This window comes from Hibiscus syriacus, unplaced genomic scaffold, assembly GCF_006381635.1.
Source record: "Hibiscus syriacus cultivar Baekdansim isolate YM2019G1 unplaced genomic scaffold, ASM638163v2 tig00112488_pilon, whole genome shotgun sequence".
Classification (NCBI taxonomy): Eukaryota; Viridiplantae; Streptophyta; class Magnoliopsida; order Malvales; family Malvaceae; genus Hibiscus; species Hibiscus syriacus.
In genome coordinates, this window is record NW_024063342.1 from 1,087,858 (window position 1) to 1,109,851 (window position 21,994).

General features: G+C 33.5%; 2 protein-coding genes across 2 annotated transcripts; both read left to right on the plus strand.

The window, feature by feature from the left end:
• Positions 1-1,280: 1,280 nt before the first annotated feature.
• On the plus strand, positions 1,281-3,553 carry LOC120180049 (transmembrane protein 258-like). Its single transcript, XM_039185479.1, has 4 exons — positions 1,281-1,368; positions 1,479-1,583; positions 3,266-3,344; positions 3,436-3,553. Coding segments are annotated over exons 1-4 (258 nt in total). The 5' UTR covers positions 1,281-1,366; the 3' UTR covers positions 3,508-3,553.
• A 4,616-nt stretch (positions 3,554-8,169) lies between these two features.
• LOC120180046 (WD-40 repeat-containing protein MSI4-like) lies at positions 8,170-13,957 on the plus strand. The gene is made up of 15 exons (XM_039185477.1): positions 8,170-8,573; positions 8,888-8,951; positions 9,268-9,354; positions 9,458-9,520; positions 9,846-9,911; positions 10,026-10,100; positions 10,232-10,307; positions 10,836-11,016; positions 11,238-11,319; positions 11,769-11,842; positions 11,993-12,104; positions 12,214-12,288; positions 12,939-13,012; positions 13,377-13,476; positions 13,686-13,957. The coding sequence occupies exons 1-15, from the start codon at positions 8,338-8,340 to the stop codon at positions 13,785-13,787; spliced, it is 1,467 nt and encodes a 488-aa protein (XP_039041408.1). The 5' UTR covers positions 8,170-8,337; the 3' UTR covers positions 13,788-13,957.
• The last annotated feature ends 8,037 nt before the right edge of the window (positions 13,958-21,994 follow it).

The following is a 21,994-nucleotide window of genomic DNA, read 5'->3' on the forward strand; positions in this document are numbered from 1 at the left end:
TTCCATGTTGGTGTCCTTCTGATTTCTTCAACTATGGAATAGGGATAATCTTCTTTAATTTCCATATTTACTATTTTTTTTAATAATTGTATGGATTCTTCATCAGATATGGTTTTTTTTAAAGAAAGTCTTAACCATTATTCTTTTTCCATCAATTCGAAGTTTATATCCACTATCATTAAGAATAAATTCAGCCACGACTTTCAAGTCAACTCTTGCTTGTATTTGATGTAGTTGATGCATTTTTTGATTGATTGTTTCAATCCCTGTCACTCTTCTCTTATTGCGTCAAGAAGACAACAATGATTTGATACCATATTTACATGTCGAATTTGATATGGTTGGCTAATTTTTCTCTGTCAAAGATACCAATAAGACTATTTACTACAATATGAAAATATTCTTCTTTTTGAGTTTTTCTTGCTAAATCCCTTGGTTGAGATTTAATAAAGGCTGGAAAATCTTTTATCAGATGTAAATAAGATTTGTGTAATACTAGTTATCTAATAAATGCCCATTCAATATTGCTTATATCAAATGATTCATAATCAAGCATGAATTTTATAACATGATATGTTTCTTCTGAAATATTCATAGTTAAGTAGACTTGATGGTAATATTTGAAAAAAGGTATTTTTAATTTGATTTTGCGGAATGCAAATTGCTTCATATATTTTTGAAAATATATCAGTAGGTAAAATAAAGTAAGCTTTACTATATAAACTTAATCGATATATTTTTATTAAAATGGAATTTTTTTTCTCTCTTTATCAAAAGAATAATAACATATTTTAAGAAGATTGTTTATCTCCTCAGTTGTTAAAAAGCTAATTTCAAAGAGTATCCATCTTCAACAAATTAGAGAATTTAGTAATAATTCTTCAGCTTCAATTGTTCTTTCAACTAAAGTTTCTGAAAGAGTAGAAATAGATTTTTCAAAATTTCCCCTTTGATTAGTGATATGGTTTTTTCCATATCTCATTAATTAAATTATATAATTTTGTTTCTAAATTGGGATTATAAAAATCTTTTATCTCTTTTTTTGTTAGTTTCTTACTATTGTGGTTTTAATGTAAGAATAAAACTCCAAGAAACAAGTATTTTAGAAAGGTAGGGATGAAAGACTATCGTAGCTAACTAAGTATTTTACAAAAATAAAACTCCAATTTATTTTCAAATGTACATGTATTTTAATAAGATGTATAATCGTAATTTCAAGAAATTAAGGCGTTTGTTATTCTGCTTCTCCTTTACTCGTAATTTCTCCTTTTTTGTAAAATACTTGTAATTTAACTGTTCTATCGCACGTTTTATCCACTCTCTTCGATTGACCACCTAATCTCGGAAGAGAAGAAAACAAAGATCGATGTAAATCCTATATGAGTTCATATCGGATATCTCTTGGGTTCTCTTCGTTTTTCTAATTTCCTCTCACTGTGAGTTTGATTTGATTAATGTTTTTTTTTTTTTTGGCTCCAGGCTTCTGCAAAAGCAATAACGAGTCCAGTGCCAGATGCGAGGTACCCAACCCTAGCCGTCTTGATGCTCGCCGTTGGTCTTGTCCTCACCGCTTCTTTCTTCATGTAACTACCTTGATCTTATATCCTCCAGTGTTTCTTCGTATGTTGCTTTAATGATTTTCTTTTTCCTTTTTACACATTGGTTCGATTTTGGAGGTAATTCTTCTATAGGGTATTCTTCTATAGCTTGTGCTCTTTGATTTTCTCTACAATAGGGTAACATTAGCGCAATTTGGAACTAAATTTGTTTGATTTAAAATGTTCCTTCCGTAGATTTGTTGATATGTATAGGAGATATGTATTTGGGGAAAGTACACAAATGGTCACTAAATTATGTCCTTTTGGCCACTGAAGTTTTAAAAGTTACACAATGGTCATTAAATTTATCAACCCTTTACAAAATGGTCACTGTATGTTATAAAATAGAGTAAACTACGCGTTTAGTACCAAAACTATCAGTTTTGGTCCAGTTTAGTACCTAAACTTTCAATTTTTAAAAAAACATACTTAACGTTTTAGTTTTCATTTCATTTTAGTACCCCGCCCTTAAAAACTTAACGCGTTTAGTAGCTAAACTATCAGTTTTGGTCCGTTTTAGTATCTAAACTTTCAATCTTTTCAAAACTTAACCTTAAATTTTGAAAGGGAGTACTAAAATGGAACAAAAACTAAAGTTTTAGGTACTAAAATGAAACGAAAACTAAACTTTAGGTATGATTTTGAAAAAATGGAAAGTTTAAGAACTAAAACAAACCGAAATTGATAGTTTAGGTACTAAACGCATAATTTACCTATAAAATATTGATAAATTTAAGGACCATTTTATTAAGTTTAATGACTGTTTTGTAATAGTTCGACAAACATTATTGATTATTTAGCCACTGTTTGGGAAGGGTAATGACCATTTTGAAATTCTGAAGCTTCAGTGACCAAAAAGATTATTTCTGCATAGTTTAGTGACCATTTATGTACTTTATCATCTTCTTTTACTAGGAAATTGGCGGGCTGCAATATATTCTTTTTATATTTAGTGAAAATAGAATACGAGTGTGGATTTGAAGTGGATGATCCCCATTGCTCTTTTCGTTTTGGTGGTAGCAAATGTGAATTGTCAGATGCAGCCGAGGTGTCTGCTTTGGGTCCTTTTGGTTTTAGAAGTTCTATTGTCAGAGAAAATCTGGGTTTTATCTGGTTTATTGTCTCGTGTTTTCGAGTTTGAACTTTTATTTCATCTATTAATTCCAAGACATTGCCTAAGCCACGAAGCTGAATTTCAAGAGAGAGAGAGAGAGATCAACCTTTTGCATGTGTAAAGTTGTATCTTATCCCGTTTAGTTTCTTGTTGTTCTTCATGCATCATATTTTTCTGATTTTGCAATTTTAGCTGTTAGCACATTGTTTATCAACTGACCTTGCAGTTAGAACATGCGTTTGTTCCTTTGAAAGTAATGAATCTCTTTGCATTCGAATCTTTTAACATTCTCATGCACCTTTCCACCGAAGAGTTCAGATAAGGTGGCTAGAACTTTGAAATCTCTATTCAGTACAACAATGGTCCCTTTCAATTGTTCAAATTCCTTTTCTCTTGATTTGTTGCTGATGTTTGTAAAATGAAGTTTTCATGATTACTGTACTGTTTGACATTTACCAAAAACAAGATCCTTTTAGGTATACCAATGCTTTATATGCCTGAGATTACATCTGGGAAATTTTATGAAAAATTACTTATATCCTGAAATATGCAGCTATGAAGCAACTTCTTCAAAGCGAAATCGCAGCCTTGCCAAGGAGCTCACCGTCGGGGGAGTGGCATCGGTGTTCTTGGTATGGCTTTTTGTATTTGTTTGGCTCAAACTTGTTGCTTTGATAATTCATTAGTTGCATTATTGATGCTTGATTCTTAATATCCTTGCAGGGCTTTGGATCATTGTTTTTGCTACTTTCAGCTGGTGTATGCCTGATTGTTGTATTGCTCAAACCATTATAAAATGATTTCATGAGCAGAATGTTAAGGATCATATTCATGGGTTTCACATTGTTATCTACACACCTTTATCATATCGGATGAGGATTGCTTCTTTGATATCCACAAGAATTTATTATAGTTAACAAAATCTATATAGTTAGATTAAATTTTGTTTGATGCAAGAGTTTTATATTTTTATATTTAATTTAATTTTTTTAATAATTACACTGAATTAAAAATTTAATTAATACTTTTAAAATTGTAAGAAAAATGTGTAAGTAACGGAAATTAAATATATTAGTATTATACAATTTGTTTAATTATTACGCCTAGAGATAGGTATTTGATCCAAATTTAATGGATTTTTATTTGATTTGGTCTTATAAAATAGAGAAAATAACCTCAGTGACCAAAAATGCCTTATAATATACGATTTTAACCAACTTTTCTTGCATTTGTCAAAATGGCCAACTAAATCGCAATGCGATCGATAATTCGCAACGCGATCTCCGGTATCGCAAATCAGTTTCCAGATTCGCAAGGCGAACTTCGACTATCGCAATGCGAACTTGGACTATCGCAATGCGAACTTTGACTATCGCAATGCGAACTTGGACTATCACATTACGAATAATCGCATTGCGACACATATTCGCAATGCGATAGTCGAAGTTCGCATTACGATAGTCGAAGTTCGCGTTGCGATTTATTCCAAATTCGACTATCGCATTGCGATTTACATATTCGCATTGCGATAGTCCAAGTTCGCATTGCGATTTATTCCAAATTCGTTGCGATAGTCCAAAATCGCAACGACTGGTGGTATTGCATTTGTTTTTTAAGAATTTTCTCTAAAAAGATAGTATTCGCGCGAACGTGTCGAAGACACGTATTACCACGACCACGACCACGACCACGACCACGACCACGACCACGACCACGACCACGACCACGACCACGACCACGACCACGACCACGACCACGACCCGAGACGAGACGAGACGAGACGACGGACGGCGACGCGCGAGAGTCCCCCTTGTTCTCTATCACTCAATAAGGAAGTGGGAAAGCCAAGCCTTAAATACCATTCCCAATAGTGTTTCCAATACTATGTGGGATTGAGCATTACCAACACTTGTTTCCAATACAATGTGATTATTCAGGAAACAATTAACAATCATGCACCTTAAAACAACTGAATCAGCAACCAATTGCATTAGTATTATATGATTAAATATGTCATAATTAAAAGTCAATCTACAATCAATCGCGATTATTGTAATTTTAAGCAAAACATTCAAAAATAATATCACTATTTAAGACTCAATCCCACATAGTATTGAGAACAAGTGTTGGTAATGCTCAATCCCACATAGTATTGGAAACACTATTGGGAATGGTATTTAAGGCTTGGCTTTCCCACTTCCTTGTTGAGTGATAGAGAACAAGGGGGACTATCGCGCACTGCCGCCGCCGCCGTCTCGTCTCGTCTCATCTCGGGTCGTGGTCGTGTCGTGGTCGTGGTCGTGGTAATAAGTGTCTTCGACACGTCCGCGCGAATACTATCTTTTTAGAGAAAATTCTTAAGAAACAAATGCAATACCACCAGTCGTTGCGATTTTGGACTATCGCAACGCGAACTTCGACTATCGCAACGAATTTGGAATAAATCGCAACGCGAACTTCGACTATCGCAACAAATTTGGAATAAATCGCAATGCGAACTTGGACTATCGCAATGCGAATATGTAAATCGCAATGCGATAGTCGAATTTGGAATAAATCGCAACGCGAACTTCGACTATCGTAATGCGAACTTTGACTATCACAATGCGAACTTCGATTATCGCATTGCGATTTACATATTCGCATTGCGATAGTCCAAGTTCGCATTGCGATAGTCGAAGTTCACGTTGCGAATCTGGAAACTGATTTGCGGTACTGGATATCGCGTTGCGAATTATCGATCGCATTGCAATTTAGTTGGTCATTTTGGTAAATCCAAAAAAAGTTGGTTAAAATCGTATATTATAAGGTATTTTTGGTCACTGAGATTATTTTATCTATAAAATAAGGTCTTTTTAATTTATGTTTTAATCAAATCGGATTCAGATTTAAGGTACAAATATTTGATTTTACCAGTCAAAACAATATAATTAATCTTTATACATTCAAAAAAATATTATAATATTTATCTCTTTATTTTTTTATTTGTCCACCTGGTCTTCATGATTTTGTCTTGACTAATTCAGATAGATCATATCGCACGCCTAATTACATGGGTGAGTTTTCCAACGACGATTTTTTTTAATACACAATATCTTGAACTCAAAACTTACTTAAGCAATATCAAATTATTTATCACTTGAGCTAATCCCGTTAATTTATTTTATTTAATAAAAATAATATGTGTACATGTATATCAAATCATATAAATATATATTTTTACTTTAAAATTAGATTAGATACCTAGGGATGGCAACGAATCTTGGACCCGACCCGAATCTGTATATTCAAATCCGTTTTATAAGGTCTAGATCCTAAAATTTTGGACCCGAAGAATTCAGACCGGATCTGGATCCTCTGATTAAAGTACATATCCGAATCCGTATCTAATACTAAGTCTGGACCGATTTACCTGCATATAGAAAAGTCTACGTTTGATTTTAAAATATATATAGATGACATAATATGTTTTATAATATATATAAATATTTTATAGAGGGAGACACTTTAGTTCTTATATGATTTTTTTATACTTATTAATAATTATATTATTTCTTTTCATTCCCTTTAATTTTATATTTCACATTATTTTGTAATGTAATTTTTATTGATTTATGATAAAGACACTTTTGAAAGAACACATATTTTTTTTATTATTATTAATGAAGATTGTGATGATAAAGTGGAGGATATCAATGACGTAGTATATAAGAAAGTTATTATATTACATAACCATAATATTAATATTTAAATTTCACAAATACTATTTAGATTTTTCTCTTCGGTTGGTTATTGTTTGTTTTAGGATGTTGATGATTTAAGTAGTGATGAAGACTAACACTCTAAAGAGGTAAAAGTGCAGTACTCAACTTGCGACAATAGAAAGTTTCATGATTTACATTTTTTAATATTTGTGTTACTCAAAAGACATTTGTGTAATTGTGTTCGAGTTTTTTTTGAGACTTTAGTTTATCGTTTTTTATTCTATTATAGTTGTATTAAAATTAATTTTTTCTCAATTGGAGATATGATGTGAAATTAATCAATGATAATTTTATTACATTAAAAAGTAAATTGAATAGTAATTTTTTTAATAGACCCGTTTTGGGCTCGGATCTATGAGATCTAATGGATCTAGATTTGAGTCCTAATTTTTTAGATTCGCGTATTTGGGGTGGATCTAGATCCAAAATATGAAAATAACTATGGATTTAAATTTAACTAGATCCGATCAAAACTTGACCCATTACCATCCCTATGGGTGCGTTTGGTTCACGGAATGTAAGATTACCAGGGAATAGGATTACTGGGAATGTTGTATTTTGTGTTTGGTTGGTTTAGCAGGAATGTAAGATTATCGTGTTTGATTAAAGGAATAAAAGATTATTGGAATGCATATTTGACCAAATTGTCCTTATTATATATTTGTTTTTTTAACAAGTTGGAAAATAATTATATATTTTCTTTAAAAAATTTAAATTCATAAAATTTATATAATTTTTTTACAAAATTGAAAATATAAAAATGTTTAATGAAAGGGTAAAATTTTATTTTAATCCCTAAACTTCATATAAAATTTTAATTATAGATTTTTTTTAAATCTAAAATAGTTTAAGGATAAATTTATAATTTAACTTTTGTATAATTTTTATTATTCAATGACAAAATAAAAATATTTTTGAAAGAAATTTTTTTAAGGGTATTTTAGTCTAAAACGCCGGTAATTCAACAATACCTAAGAAAAGGGAGTAATGACATTCACAGTAATATACCAAAAAAATCAACTATTAATAATGTAAGATTACTGGAAATGACATTCTCAACCAACCAAACGTGGAATGTGAGATTCCCGTGCGTTTGGTTCACGGAATGTAAGATTACTAGTGGAAATAAAAGATTACCAGGGAATAAGATTACTGAGAATGTTGTATTTTGTGTTTGGTTAAAGGAATAAAACATTATTGGAATGTATATTTGACCAAATTATCCTTATTATATATTTGTATAATATTACAAATCGTAAAATATTTATATATTTTCTTTAAAAAATTAAATTTTCGTAGAATTTTTATTATTCAATGACAGAAGAAGGATATTTTTGAAAAAAAATAAAAATTTAAGGGCATTTTAATCTAAAACGCTGGTAATGTTACAATACATAAGGGAAGTGAGGTAATGACATTTCCGGTAATATACCCTAAAAATTTTACTATTGATAATAAAATATTACCAGGAATAAGATTCTCAATCAACCAAACATGAGAATATGAGATTTACATCCCATAAAAATCTCACAATCTTTAAACCAAACACATGTAAGTGGTAAGATATAAATGAATGATTATTATACTGAAATTAAATTTGATGATTACGTCTGAAACAGAATCTTCGAACTTGCCGCGTGTACGGCAATCTAGTTATAAAGAGCGTTGCTCAGCAGAGGAGAACAGAGGAAAAGAAAACCCTCACCACTGTATTTACCATTTTCCTTCCCCAAGTATTCTCTAACAAAACCCCAATACGGTCCCAGCAGTGTCCGTTCTCGGGTGCCCTGAAACCAGACTCCCTATCTCATTATCTTCTCTACTTGCTTTAAAAGCTTCAGCAACACTCGCTGTCTCAAAAATGGAGTCTTCCCAACCCCAACAACAGCAGCAACAAGGACCCAAGAAGAGAGGCCGAAAACCGAAGCCAAAAGACGAGAAAGATCAGCAGCAACAAAGTGCTGGTAAAACGAAAGAAGGAAAGAAATCCCAACAACCAAGCGTTGATGAGAAGTACACTCAATGGAAGTCTTTGGTCCCTGTTCTCTACGACTGGCTTGCTAATCACAATCTCGTTTGGCCTTCTCTCTCTTGCCGGTATACCTCTCTAACCCCCTATTCATGCTTTTTTTTTGCTCTTTTTCCTTGCAAAAGCCTGGGGTTTTGGTTCTGTTGCTGAGTTTAGGGTTTGGTTGTGTTATAATGTTTGTTTCCAAAGATCTTAAAGTTTTGTACTAAAACCCTAGTGGGCTCTTGCTGAGCTGCTGAAGCTGAACCGGCATTCATGTTTGTAATTGTTCGATTTTGCGCTGTTACCAATTTAGCTCCTTTTTCAGGGTAGATAAGAGGATGTTAAAATGCTTTTCTTTTTCAAACATTTCATGATTATAGTTTAATTTGATTTTGAGCAGCTGGGGGCCACAGCTTGAGCAAGCTACTTACAAGAGTCGACAGCGTCTCTACCTCTCTGAGCAGGCAAGCTATTTCCTTCGATAGGCTTTGATAGAGACTGCAAACTGAATGGAAGAACCGCCTTGTTTCATTTGTGTTGGTTGTTTAATGCTTAAGTTTTGCTTGAAAAAAATGCTCTTTTGGAGTCTTTATTTATGCATCATGCTTATATTTCATTCACTCAATGAACGTAAAAAAACCTAGGTAGAAGTATGATGATGCATAATGAGTTTGTGATGAAGTTATTCTACTTAATACATTTTTTGGGAGGTGTGGGGGATGCTTTTATCATCTATTTTGAATTTTTTTTCTTCTCTTGGTTATTCTCTTATAATGGCAGACTGATGGTAGCGTTCCAAATACTCTTGTGATTGCAAATTGTGAAGTTGTTAAGCCTAGGGTTGCTGCTGCCGAGCACATCTCTCAGGTAAGTGGTAACTCGTTTTCATAGAATATTTACCTTTTTGCAATTCAATACTGATGCTTGCAGCTTTCTGCTCTTTATAACACGATTTCTTCATATTTTTCAGTTTAATGAAGAAGCACGCTCACCTTTCGTGAAGAAGTACAAGACCCTCATACATCCCGGAGAGGTATGATTTTTACAAATTCTAGAAGAAAAAAAAAGGTGTATGACTTTTTGTGAAGTCATTTTCTGACATAGACCCTAACAGCTTTTTTTTTTTGGAACTCAACTATGTAAAATAATGCTATTTGATTTAACAATTGATTTTTCATTTTGAGATGAGAATTAATAATATATATCCGTTGCTTCTTTTCTATGACATCTGAGGAAATAGATATCCTGCTTTCTTAAATCCCTGTTTTGCATATATAACCATACAATTTTATTATTACAAGTTCTCCTTGGTTTTCTTATGAAAGTTTATATTTCAACTGACAAATATGATCTTGCAGGTTAATAGGATCAGAGAACTTCCACAGAACTCGAAGATTGTTGCTACACACACTGATAGTCCAGATGTAAGACTCTTGTAATTTATGTTTTGTTAAATGATGTGAATCCAATATTCATGTTGCGTTTTATTTCTAAAAAGATGTTAAAGTTCACCTGATTTGTGACTTGCTAAAATCTAGGTTCTTATTTGGGATGTTGAAGCTCAACCCAACCGGCATGCGGTTCTTGGAGCTACACATTCTCGCCCGGATTTGGTATGCTTATTTCAAAATTTCAGTTATTCACATACTAGAAGCTAATTTTGCTCAAGTGTGTATGTATGTGGCTTTTCATTTTTGATGGATCTGTTTTTCAGTGATGACTTGTTTTTTTCCCTTTTTGACAGATTTTGACTGGACATCAAGATAATGCTGAATTTGCTCTTGCAATGTGTCCTACTGAACCCTATGTGATCTCTGGAGGTTGGGAAATATCATAGTTCAATTAAACTGTATATTTTTATAGAATTGGTGTTTTTATTGATATATTTTGTACTGAAAACTCAGTGGAAATCGTGATCGTATCTCTTTGATACTATCAAATGAGACATTGTGACTTCCATCTGTTTACTATTACATAGTGTTAATCATGTTAAAATTTTCAATTTCGTGATCGTATCTCTTTGATACTATCAAATGAGACATTGTGACTTCCATCTGTTTACTATTACATAGTGTTAATCATGTTAAAATTTTCAATTTGAGAGTTGAATGTCTTTTCCATATATAATGTATGTGATGTTTGAAATAAATTCCCCGTCTAATTTAGAAGTGACAGATTGGACCCTATTGATATGTTTTACTGTATTCTAGTGCATAGCTTTACTTTGAGGTGGTAAATACTTATTCCAAGTCCTAAGGGGGTTACTTTGCATTTTAAAAAAATGGGTTAACAGAACTGAATTTCATGCATACGAACTTCTCTTCTTAATCAGAGAACTTTTATGACAGGGAAGGACAAATCAGTGGTTTTGTGGAGCATCCAGGACCACATATCTGGTGGATCGATCATCAAACAGAACAAGCCTGGGGAAGGTAATGATAAAGCAGCCGAAGGGCCTTCTGTAGGTCCTCGTGGAATCTTCTGTGGGCATGAGGATACAGTTGAAGATGTCGCGTTCTCCCCATCCAGGTAGCTTCTTTCTCTTTAATAAAATATAAATGGATTGAATTCTTTATTGTATTTTTCTTCTCGAGTTCAATTCATGAAATTTTCCTGTAAAGATGAATTCATTCAAATGGCTTTATCATTGTTTTCACTTCCACTGCAGTAATTGCTTCTGAATTGTCACTTCGTATGTCATTTCCATGGCCTCTAATTTCTGACATTTTTTTTATACATGCTGGCTGTAGTGCACAAGAGTTTTGTAGTGTAGGTGACGATTCCTGCCTCATATTATGGGATGCACGAGTTGCCACTAACCCTGCTGTCAAGGTAATTGCTGTGGATTCTTGCTGAATAATGTAGCCCCATCTTGTCTTCTGATCAACATCAAAAAAATGGTTTATAGTTTATGGTACAGAGGATGGTGTGTGATTGTGATATGTGAATTAATCAACTAGGTAGCATCATTGTTTCAATCACTTCTTCCTCTTATGTTGATGGGCCTTGAAAATTTGGCTGATCTTCTTATTCTAGTTAATGTGTTCCTGTTCTTGTTCTCTCTGGGCCTTTTTTTCTCTTTATCATTATTTGCTTGAAACACTTTGAAGTGGATATGATTTGATATCAGAATCCAACCGTTAAGCTTTTTTCCCGCTTATGAGTTTCTGTTGGTGAATCAACAATGTTCCTCATGTTTTCTGTTTTGATCTTGTTATTATCTTTATGAATGTAATGTTGGATTTGGATAATAAGCTAAATTCTTGGCTCCAAGTTGTCAGGTTGAAAAGGCACATGATGCTGATCTTCATTGTGTTGATTGGAACCGCCATGATGATAATCTTATCCTAACCGGGTATGTCTCCATCCTAGATTCCTTGTCTTGCATTTTCCTCTCGGCATCAAAGTGACATGGGAAGAGTGCGGTACTGCTTCTTCAAGTTTTTCAATGATGTTGATGGGTAAAGTACAAAACATCATTCATCTTCTTTTGTTGATTTCTTAGGTCTGCAGATACTACTGTTTGTTTGTTTGATCGAAGAAATCTCACTTCTAATGGAGTTGGATCACCAATTTATAAGTTTGAGGGACATAAAGCTGCTGTTCTATGTGTTCAGGTCTGAAAATAACCTGACCATTTCATATCCCTTCCTATTTTTTTATAAATGTGATTACAAGTGTTATCATGTATCCATTCTTACAGAATTTATAATTGTCATGGTCCAGTGGTCTCCGGACAAGTCATCTGTATTTGGTAGTTCTGCTGAGGATGGCCTCTTAAACATTTGGGACTATGACAAGGTGTGATTGCTCGAGTATTCTTCAGTTAATTGCCTTTGCATACATGATATGATGTTCGTATGTGTAACACAGATGAGATACATGGCCATGCATTTATGTCGAACTCTGTAGTAACTTATTGCTGCCCACCTACTTTTGTAATTTGCATGAATAATTTCTGCATAGTACTCATTTTTAGATTTCCAGAGTCAATTTTAGGAGATTGGATTTTCATGCAGTTGCACTAGTTGATAATTATGGTTCATATCTTCTTTTTACCTTAATAATTTGCATGAATAATTTCATGCAGATGAGATACATGGTTCATAGTACTTTTGTAAGTTTGAAATATATTTGTGAAAATGATGGCAGTGAAGAGGATTGCCAAGTTCTCCATCTTCATCAATCAAACTCTGTTTTGATGTCTATGTTACAATGGTTTGGGGTAGAAAATAATAATTCGAAAGTTTATCAATGAAATGGGATTTAAATTAACTGCAAGTCTTCTTTTTACCTTGAGTTCTACTTTTGTTTTGTATATTTTCTGTAAAACATAGTTAAAGGCTCTGCCTCGAAAGGCCGGTTCAAAATATTGCTTATCAGGCTTGTAATAGATATACTTTCTAGTATTTGATATCGTGGTTGGTTTTACTTGCTCATCTCTATTGCAGGTTGGCAAAAAGGTGGATCGTCCTTCAAAGTCTAGTTCTACGGCAGGACTTTTTTTCCAGCATGCTGGCCACAGGTATTTGGACTCGGTTTTGAAGTTCGCAATGTATGCTTAAATCTTAATACACGTTTCACGTTCTTTCATCTTTTTTTTTCTCTTCTAGTCCTATGTCTTCCATTGAAACTCACATCATTAAACTGGTTTTGTCAATGATCTTTGTTACGCACAAGCATCTCTCATTCAACCTAAACCTCTTAAGTGAACGTATAAATGTTTTTAACACCTTTGTATCATTTGGTGTTCTCTACTAGTGCTCGATGAAAATTTTTAACGTACCACCCGCACCGGGTACAGATGTTTAAACCTATGCTGTTGTGTAAGATGATGTATTTGATTGTTTGTACACAACTTAATTTCCCCTAATATATGCTCATTACAGGGACAAAGTTGTTGATTTCCATTGGAATGCATCTGATCCGTGGACCATTGTAAGTGTTTCTGACGACTGTGACACCACCGGTGGAGGAGGGACATTACAGGTATAATTACTAGTTTCCGATCTAAGTTGTGTTAGAAAAACATTTATTTTTTTCGAGATCGCAGAACATGTTATATAATCGAAGGGTATTGTTCCAAGTTAAGACATGCAATGGCATTCTTTTACTCGATTTTTTTGCAATAAAAATGAAAAAACGAGTTAAATTCGAACGACTTTACAACTATTCCTGTACTAAACGGTGTTATGCAGATATGGCGCATGAGTGATCTGATCTACAGGCCAGAGGAGGAGGTCTTGGCGGAGCTCGAGAAATTCAAGTCCCATGTCATTTCATGTGCCGGTAAAACATGAGTGACAAGATTGATCGGAAGGCTTTGATAGATCCAGATCGACTGGTAGGCAGCCATGTTAGTGATTTGCAGATTTTCAGGCATAGATGCTTTTAGACAAACGGTTTTAGCATTGATATTTGTGTGTTAACACTGATCATAACATCAAGGCAACTGCTGGACCATGAACCATTGAATTCTTCCAAGAACTATTTTTCGTTATTTCCGTTCCACCATGGTTGCATTGACGGCCACCATCATGAAATTCAACTGTTTGTTCTTTTGGTGCATATGATCTTCGTTTAGGTGGACTTCTTTTTTATGGTGAGAAACACTCTAAATCAAATGACCAAGAATAGCGTACGTACCCGTAGATTTTCCGACATTTTCATGCAAAGCCATTGCTGCCATGTAAGTCAAGACCTTCCACGTGGTGATAACTTATTTGGCAAATGGAGTTCAAAAGATGCGCCGCCGCGTCATTTAAGTAAAATACCGTAATGTCTTGTCGGTTTTTATCTTTTATTCTCTCTTCCAGTTGCCTAGTCTGAACGGAACAAATATGATATTTCCATGGAGGAAACTGGTGACGAGTTTCCGGTGTTGAAATGGCAGAGAGGCGGGAACAACTGAGCTCAACGATGAAGGTGGTGAGTGTGAGACTGAGACGATGACCGGCTTGTTGAAGCTTCTCAACGACCCAACGGAAGTGAGCGTTTCAGCGTCTTACCTGATCTCGTACGGTGCAAGGTTCTACGTTCAACAACAATTTGTATTCGTTGGCGCTGATTTTTCGGTCGTCTTTGTACATAACCATCAATGGTCATGAAGAGAGCTATGGCTCATCTTTTTCAGAGTCAGAGTCCAGTGTGATGGCGAGCGTCAATAGGGGTGAGATTTTGAGTGCGAATGTGAAAGTTGGGAACAGTTTAGAAGGGATCAAAGTAGGGCTGGCCCTGGGCCGGGGCAAGAGGGATGCCCGCTTAGGGCCTATAATATTTTCCATAGTATGATTTTGAAAATTTATTAAAATAGGGGTTCATTTCTTTTATTTCGTCTTGAACCAAAAAATAAAGAATATATATAGGGGTTCATTTTTTTTATTTCGTCCCGGGTAAAAAAATACCCAGAATTGACCCTGGATCAGAGAGGTTGGAAGCAGAGAGGAATACAGAGGCGCGTGAGTGGGTGGTGAATTTGGAATGGGACGAGGAGTAGTTGGCGAAGTTTGTGGACGAGGGGTGCCCTTTTTTAAATTTGCGAGTAAACGTGAACAGTTATGACCATTTGTTAATAGTGGTTTTTTCGGTCCAATACCCTATACGGGTAAATTATTTAGGGTATTGGGTATATCCAGAAATTATTTTAGAAAATATGGTATTCTCTACAGTGAACATTGAACTCATCATCTCAATTTGACGAGTTCCCTCATATATTAATTTTTAATAGACCCGGTGTTATGGGCTCTAAATGAGCCATTATTTTATTTGAGTTATAATGACTTGTCACGTCGAGGTGATCAATCTAATAAAAAATAATATTTTAAAAAAATTAAAATATACATATAATTAAAAAAAAAACTCGTCACGCCAATGTGATTCCTTCAAATTCAAAACTACTAGCTATTAGTCAATGACTAGCAACAGTCACATGGAGTTCGTCACATCGAGGTGACGAGTTCATCCGGATATTTCAAATTTTTAGTCGTTTATAGTTGTTGGAGGTAAGGTTATAAATAGGGGTTTAGGGTTTTGGTTTTTCACCAAACATTGAATCTAAAAAAATACAAAAACTCGTTCGTTCTGTCAAAATCTCAAAAAATGGCAACTCGAGAATATATGTTATGACTGGATAACTTCCATGTTTCGTTGATTCAACTTGTGCCGCACAACGATGAATGGGGTATTCATATTCGGGGGATGATAACTAGAAAGCCGCTCAGCGGATGATGATGTATCTACATCAATCCTATATATTTTTGACCTTGTTTTTATGTGGCTTCAAGGTGTGTCCGATGTTGGTCGTGGCTCTGATCGAACGTTGGCGGACCGAGACGCACATGTTCCACTTCCCGAGTGGTGAAGTGATGATTACTCTGGAAGACGTCGCTTACCAACTCAGTGTTTCAGTGAGTGGAGCCCTCGTGGTTGCGCAGAACATGTACAACCTCACGACGTTGATTTATTAAGTTTTGGGGAAATGGCCACCATCCGATAACATGATTAGAGTTCGAATTCCAAGTCACAGACGAGTCTATCGAGGCAGAGGTTCTTTTCGCCCCCGAGCATTTCTTCTCCAAGTGATCGGAGGGAAATTATTACTGGACAAATACAATAATTAGGCGCACACGCAATATCTACGATATTTGGAAGACTTCGTTGTGTGCTTTAATACCAGTTGGGGCTCGACGATTTTGGTATTTGTTTACCGGGAGCTTTGCAAGGCCGCACTTGCCCAACCAGGTCGAAAAGCCGATGTAGCAGGTTGTCTGATGTTGCTATGATCCTGGGCTTGGTATCGCTTCCTATTTTTTACGCTAGTTACAACAGCCTCAGTCGAGTTTCCGCTGGCTGCAAGGTAATTGTTTAACTTTGTTTATTAATTTTTTTTAATTTCGTAAATTTAATTATTTTTTATAATTTTTTATTTTTAAATATTTTAGATGACATCATAAAATCTCCGAGACGAAGTTGTCAGGTGCCATTACACGAGACATACGGATGAGAATCGCCATCGTCGATCGATTTGTGGTATGACATACGAAGTTTTTATTATTTTCTTTGAATCTTTTTAACTTTATATAAAGTAACTTTGATGTTTAATATTTACAGTTCTCTTGGCTTCCGTACATCAAAGAGGAGATGATACATGTATTGTCGAGGGGATTTTTTAGGGGTCCCACTTATGGTGTGTCGTGACGTCGTTGTTGCATTATGCGATTGTTGAGTGGCACGACGCAGACAGAGTGATGCAACAGTTTGTGTTACACGCTAATACTATTCGACCTGTAGATCATTGAATTATCTTGTCACACGGAACCACATAAGTATCTAACCCTTTTTTTAAACATTTCATCAAATAATATCCGTAAAATTCGAATACCATGTAAATACAAAACATAAGTATTTGAAATACGGGGGAGCTCTCGACATAAGTCTCCAAAATATTTTAAAAATCAGAATACATAGTTTACGACTCAAATACAAATAAGGGTATACGACAGTACATGCCCACTAAAATATTCGAGACATACTTTGAAAGTGATCAAGTATGGAAAGCTCTTAAATCGGCGACGTACTCCTCGATCTGGCACCTAAAAACCAAAAAACGAAAACATATTCCATACGTTGAGCTCACAAGCTCAATGTTACATAAATAACCAGGATATACTACATGCATCCAACATATAAACATGATACAATATAGTCAAGAGCGAATGTGTAATACCCCAAAATTTTAGTTAGTGACCAAAATGTAAATTTTGAAAGTTTGATGGTCAAAGTAGAAAATTAGGAAAAATTTAAGGACCTAAGTGTTAATTTTCTTGAAAAGAATTTTTATTCCATAAATAGATTTGTTTAGTGACCAAATTGTAAATTTTGAAAGTTAAATGGCCAAAGTATAAACTTTGGAAAAGTTTAAGGACTAAAGTATAATTTTAAAAATTTATGTAATCTGATCCTGTAAATGAATAATTTACCCCTAAGAATGATGTTTATGTGGGAATCAATTTTTTTTACGGATTTGATATTAAAAGCTATAAAGTGATAAAGTCCGGTAAAATAAGAATGATGTTTATGTGGGAATCAATTTTTTTTACGGATTTGATATTAAAAGCTATAAAGTGATAAAGTCCGGTAAAAATTCGGTAAATCAGATCGAATAGGAATTTTGGAAAAATTTGAAGGATGATAAATTAAGCTTAGAAATATAATTTCCACATTTTAAAATGATAGAAAATAATATGGATCATTGGATTTGAAGATTTAATTCCATGTTATTTGTGCATGCATATATGTGCATTTGGTGAGATAATAAAATAAATGAACAGGTTGAAATTGCAAATTGGTGAAATCTGCTTAGAATTTATGTTCTGGACAGTAAGTTTAGAAAATTGTCATAAATTCTACAGAAATTATTGGAGAATTATTTTTATACCGTTGTATTAGTATATCAGTCTAGTTTTGTTTAGAACAAACTAATTTCGAGGTGTATACAAAAAGATGAAATTTTAACCTCAGAAAATGGGGCAACAGATTCCTCTCAAAACAGATTTTGTCGGCCAACTATGAAATTTTACCATAAATTGTAAAAATTGAACTAGAAGGAGTGCTTTATATGGATAAATTCTCATTTGAGTCTAGTTTCCATTGGTATAAACGGAATAATTTGTAAAGCTTTATATTAACACATAATAATGTTTCTTTAAAGGTTGTGCAAACTGTCAGGATATGAAATTACGAGAAATTTTGGTTTTAATCAAATTAGAAGCAAAAGATCAAGTTAAAGCTTAGTGAGGCTTATATTTTGACTTTTATAAAATGTAACAGTGAGTGAAATGCAAACATAACATTATACATGGATGTTTTATACATCATTGGGTAGGACTTGCGATAAGTCTACATTGTTTATATTAGCGTGATATTTATATCATTTATCATATATTTGACATATTCTAAATATGTAAAAGGTTGAATATAAAATGCATTGATTACTGATCGTTACATATGATGTTATCATGAACATATATGATATTTATCATGAATGATATTTCGGGTATGAACTGCCCAATGTTAAAAGGTATTAATATACTTTTCCATGGATGGATCAAATAAAAATAGACTATATGCCCAAGTATGTTATTGATGGTCAGTGCTATTAATGGCATGCCATAGAGTCTAGCAACTGCATATTAGGTAGCACTAGAGTGTCTAGAGAAGGCACATAGTACAAGCCTCAAAGTGTCTAGCGAAGACACACGGTACAAAATACTACGGTGTACAAGGTGGGTAAAACATGACCTTAGCACTATGGTGCATTATTAGGTGAGCAAGGCTCGATCTCAGCACTATGATGCAATATTTGACTCCTACACTGGGTCCTCATACAGTTATACTTTGTGCTATGGTTTATTAGTTAATAAATGGTAAACATGCAAATAAGCTTACGAGCTTTTGGGATAAATGACAAGTATATTGGTAAGAAACTCGATATCCAGTTATATCATGTTAATATATGGTAACATGGTTGGTATACAGGTAAAGTGATCATATTGCATTGAATATGGTTATTCATTTAAATTTATTTGTTGCGTTGCTTTAAATATTATATGATTGCCTCACTAAGTGTATATTTAGCGTGTGATGATTTCACGCGTTGAGCTTGACATCAATCACAAGGAAATATTTACATGTAACAATGATGACATCCTACTGTGTTCTAAAAGTCTTAGTTGACATGTATACGAGAATGAAATGTCTGAAATTTCTTAAAATAGTTATTATCAAATATAATTAATAGTATGAATAAATATTATGATTTTTCTCTGAATAACTATTTTATAATAATTGTTCAAGTTATGAAACTTGAGATGTTTTAATTAAACAAAAAAATTACTTTGTTTTTATTAAAAATGTTTTTAATTTCTGATGTGACATTTGTAACTTGTATTGGTTTACGTATACGAGTTATGGGTGTTACATTTATTGGTATGAGATTTACAGGTTTAGCCGATTCTAGGACTAAACCAAGCTTGTTTTGTATTAAAAAAATGTATACATGTCACTAGGATGTCATTGTTACTGATTATGTGATTATAAAGTTCAATTGATGCCACTCCTTACTTATAAAGGTGAATCGTATTTGTAGACAATAATTTCCTAGTAAGGATTCAACGTGTTGATTTATAATTGACTTGATAGATTTACCTTTCGAAAGTAATTTTATAAATAGATGATTTCCCTACCATGTCATGATGAATTGTTGCTTAAAGCAATTGCTTTTAAAAAAATTGAAAAGTTTTGAGATATTATTGGTAGGGAAAGAGAGTAAACATGTTCCCTACTGGGATTTTGGCAGTAACTATTATGAGTTATTGCTATAAGGTTGTTAAGCCTTCTTAGTGGATGAGGTGGAAACTCAAACTTTCATAGTTAAGTTGGAAGATATTCTAACTATTCGAGGGTATCCAAATGTTTATCTGCAAAAGTTACCTGGATTACCTCTAGATTGAGATGTAGAAAGTAAAATAGAGATGCTTCTCGGTATTATGTTTATTTCTATAGCCGTATCGAATTGCTTCGACTGAAATTACAAGACTAAGCGTGTCATCTAGGACGCACTAGTGTTATTGTGAACAAGAAAGACGAGTTTATGAAATTATGTATGGATTATCGTTCGTTAAATAAGGTAACAAAGAAGAATAAGTATTATCTTCTTAGGATTGATAATCTTTTGATTAGTTAAAAAAGTGCATTGGTGTCTCCCAAGTCAGATATCCTATCGGGATATTATTAGTTAAAGATAAGGAAGAAGATCTTCCTAAGACAATTTTCAGAATTTGATATGAACACTATGAGCTTGCGATAATGTCGTTTCGTTTAACGAATGTTCATGCTACACTTATGGATTGGATAAACCGAGTATTTTAGTTATACTTGGATTAGTTGGTGGTAGTGTACATTGATGTTATTGTGATCTATTGTAAGACCAGGGAAGAACACGATGTTTGTTTTTATATAGCTCTTCCAACTATTTGGGAGAAAAAAATTTTGTATGCTAAATTGACCAAGTGTATATGTTGGTTATCAAAGGTTGTATTACTTGATCATTTGGAGTCAACTAAGGGGATACAAATAAATATCAAGAAAGCACGAGATATAGTCGAATGATAAATTCTAAAGAGTGTTTTCAAATTTCAAAGTTTCTTGGAATTTGTTGGTTACTATCAAAGATTCATAAAGAAATTTTCAATGATTATATTTCCTCTGACCAATTTATTGAGGAAAGACATGTTATTTATTTGGACGGTTAAGTGCCAAGAAAACTTTGAGATGTTAAAAATGAATACTGACACAAGCTCTAAGGTCAGTATAATTATAATCTAGAAAAGATTATGTGAATTATAATAAAGCGTCTCATAATGGTTTGGGATGTGTGTTCGTTCAAGATGAAAAGTTTTGGTTTATGCTTCAAAGAAACTATATAATCATGAAAGAAAATATCTGACTCACACTTTGTTAATATAATACCACTATTTACATGGTGAGTAACGCTATATATATACGGATCTCAAAAGTCAAAGTATGTGTTGGCTCAAAGGAGTGAAAAGAAAGGAAACAGATGGAATTCCTTAAAGAATGATGGCGTGCTTATCAACTGCAAATAGGAAAAGCTAATGTGGTGGCTGATACGATAAAACCAAAAGACATTTCTATTATGAGAGTTTTGAATATGTGATTATCTCTAAAGAAAGATGGTGTTTTGATTGCAGAATTAAATTTAAAGCCTAGGTTGCTAGATCGAATAAAGGGTCTTCAGAGAAAATATGAAAATCTTGTGCTTGTCAAAGATAGAACAATCAGGAAAAAGAGAAACTAAAGACTTTAAGGTTAAGTCTGATGAATGTTTATATTATCGAGGAAAGAGTTTATAAACATGTATGAAAAGAGTTATCATCGAGCTTGTTTCTAAATGACTGACATGTCAGTGAGTTACAGTATCGGGGTCCAATATTTGACTCCAATATCGGGGTCCTCATACAATTATACTTTTGGTTATGGTTTATTGGTTAATAAATGGTAAACATGCAAATAAGCTTACGAGCTTATGGGATAAATGGCAAGTATATTGGTAAGACACTTGATATCCGGTTATATCTTGTTAATATATGGTAACATGGTTGATATACAAGTAAAGTGATCATATTGCATTGAATATGGTTATTCATTTAAATTTATTTGTTGCATTACTTTAAATATTATATGATTGCCTCACTAAGTTTATACTTAGCGTGTGATGATTTTCACGCGTAGGAAAAAGAAAGAAAATGAGTAAGGAGCTGAGCTTGACATTAATCACTAAGGAAATATTTATAGGTAACAATGATGACGTCATACTATGTTCTAAAAGTCTTAGTTGAAATGTATACGAGAATGAAATGTCTGAAATTTCTTAAAATAGTTATTATTAAATATAATTAATATTATGAATAAATATTATGATTTTTCT

What these genes read in the sequence shown, in the direction of transcription:
- LOC120180049 (XM_039185479.1), top strand. An exon ending in CTCACCGCTTCTTTCTTCAT is followed by an intron (nt 1,584 to 3,265) that starts GTAACTACCTTG and finishes TGAAATATGCAG; the next exon opens with CTATGAAGCAACTTCTTCAA. An exon ending in GAGTGGCATCGGTGTTCTTG is followed by an intron (nt 3,345 to 3,435) that starts GTATGGCTTTTT and finishes ATATCCTTGCAG; the next exon opens with GGCTTTGGATCATTGTTTTT.
- LOC120180046 (XM_039185477.1), top strand. Translation starts at nt 8,338, where the DNA reads ATGGAGTCTTCCCAACCCCAACAACAGCAGCAACAAGGACCCAAGAAG. An exon ending in CCCTCATACATCCCGGAGAG is followed by an intron (nt 9,521 to 9,845) that starts GTATGATTTTTA and finishes ATGATCTTGCAG; the next exon opens with GTTAATAGGATCAGAGAACT. An exon ending in CTGCTGTTCTATGTGTTCAG is followed by an intron (nt 12,105 to 12,213) that starts GTCTGAAAATAA and finishes GTCATGGTCCAG; the next exon opens with TGGTCTCCGGACAAGTCATC.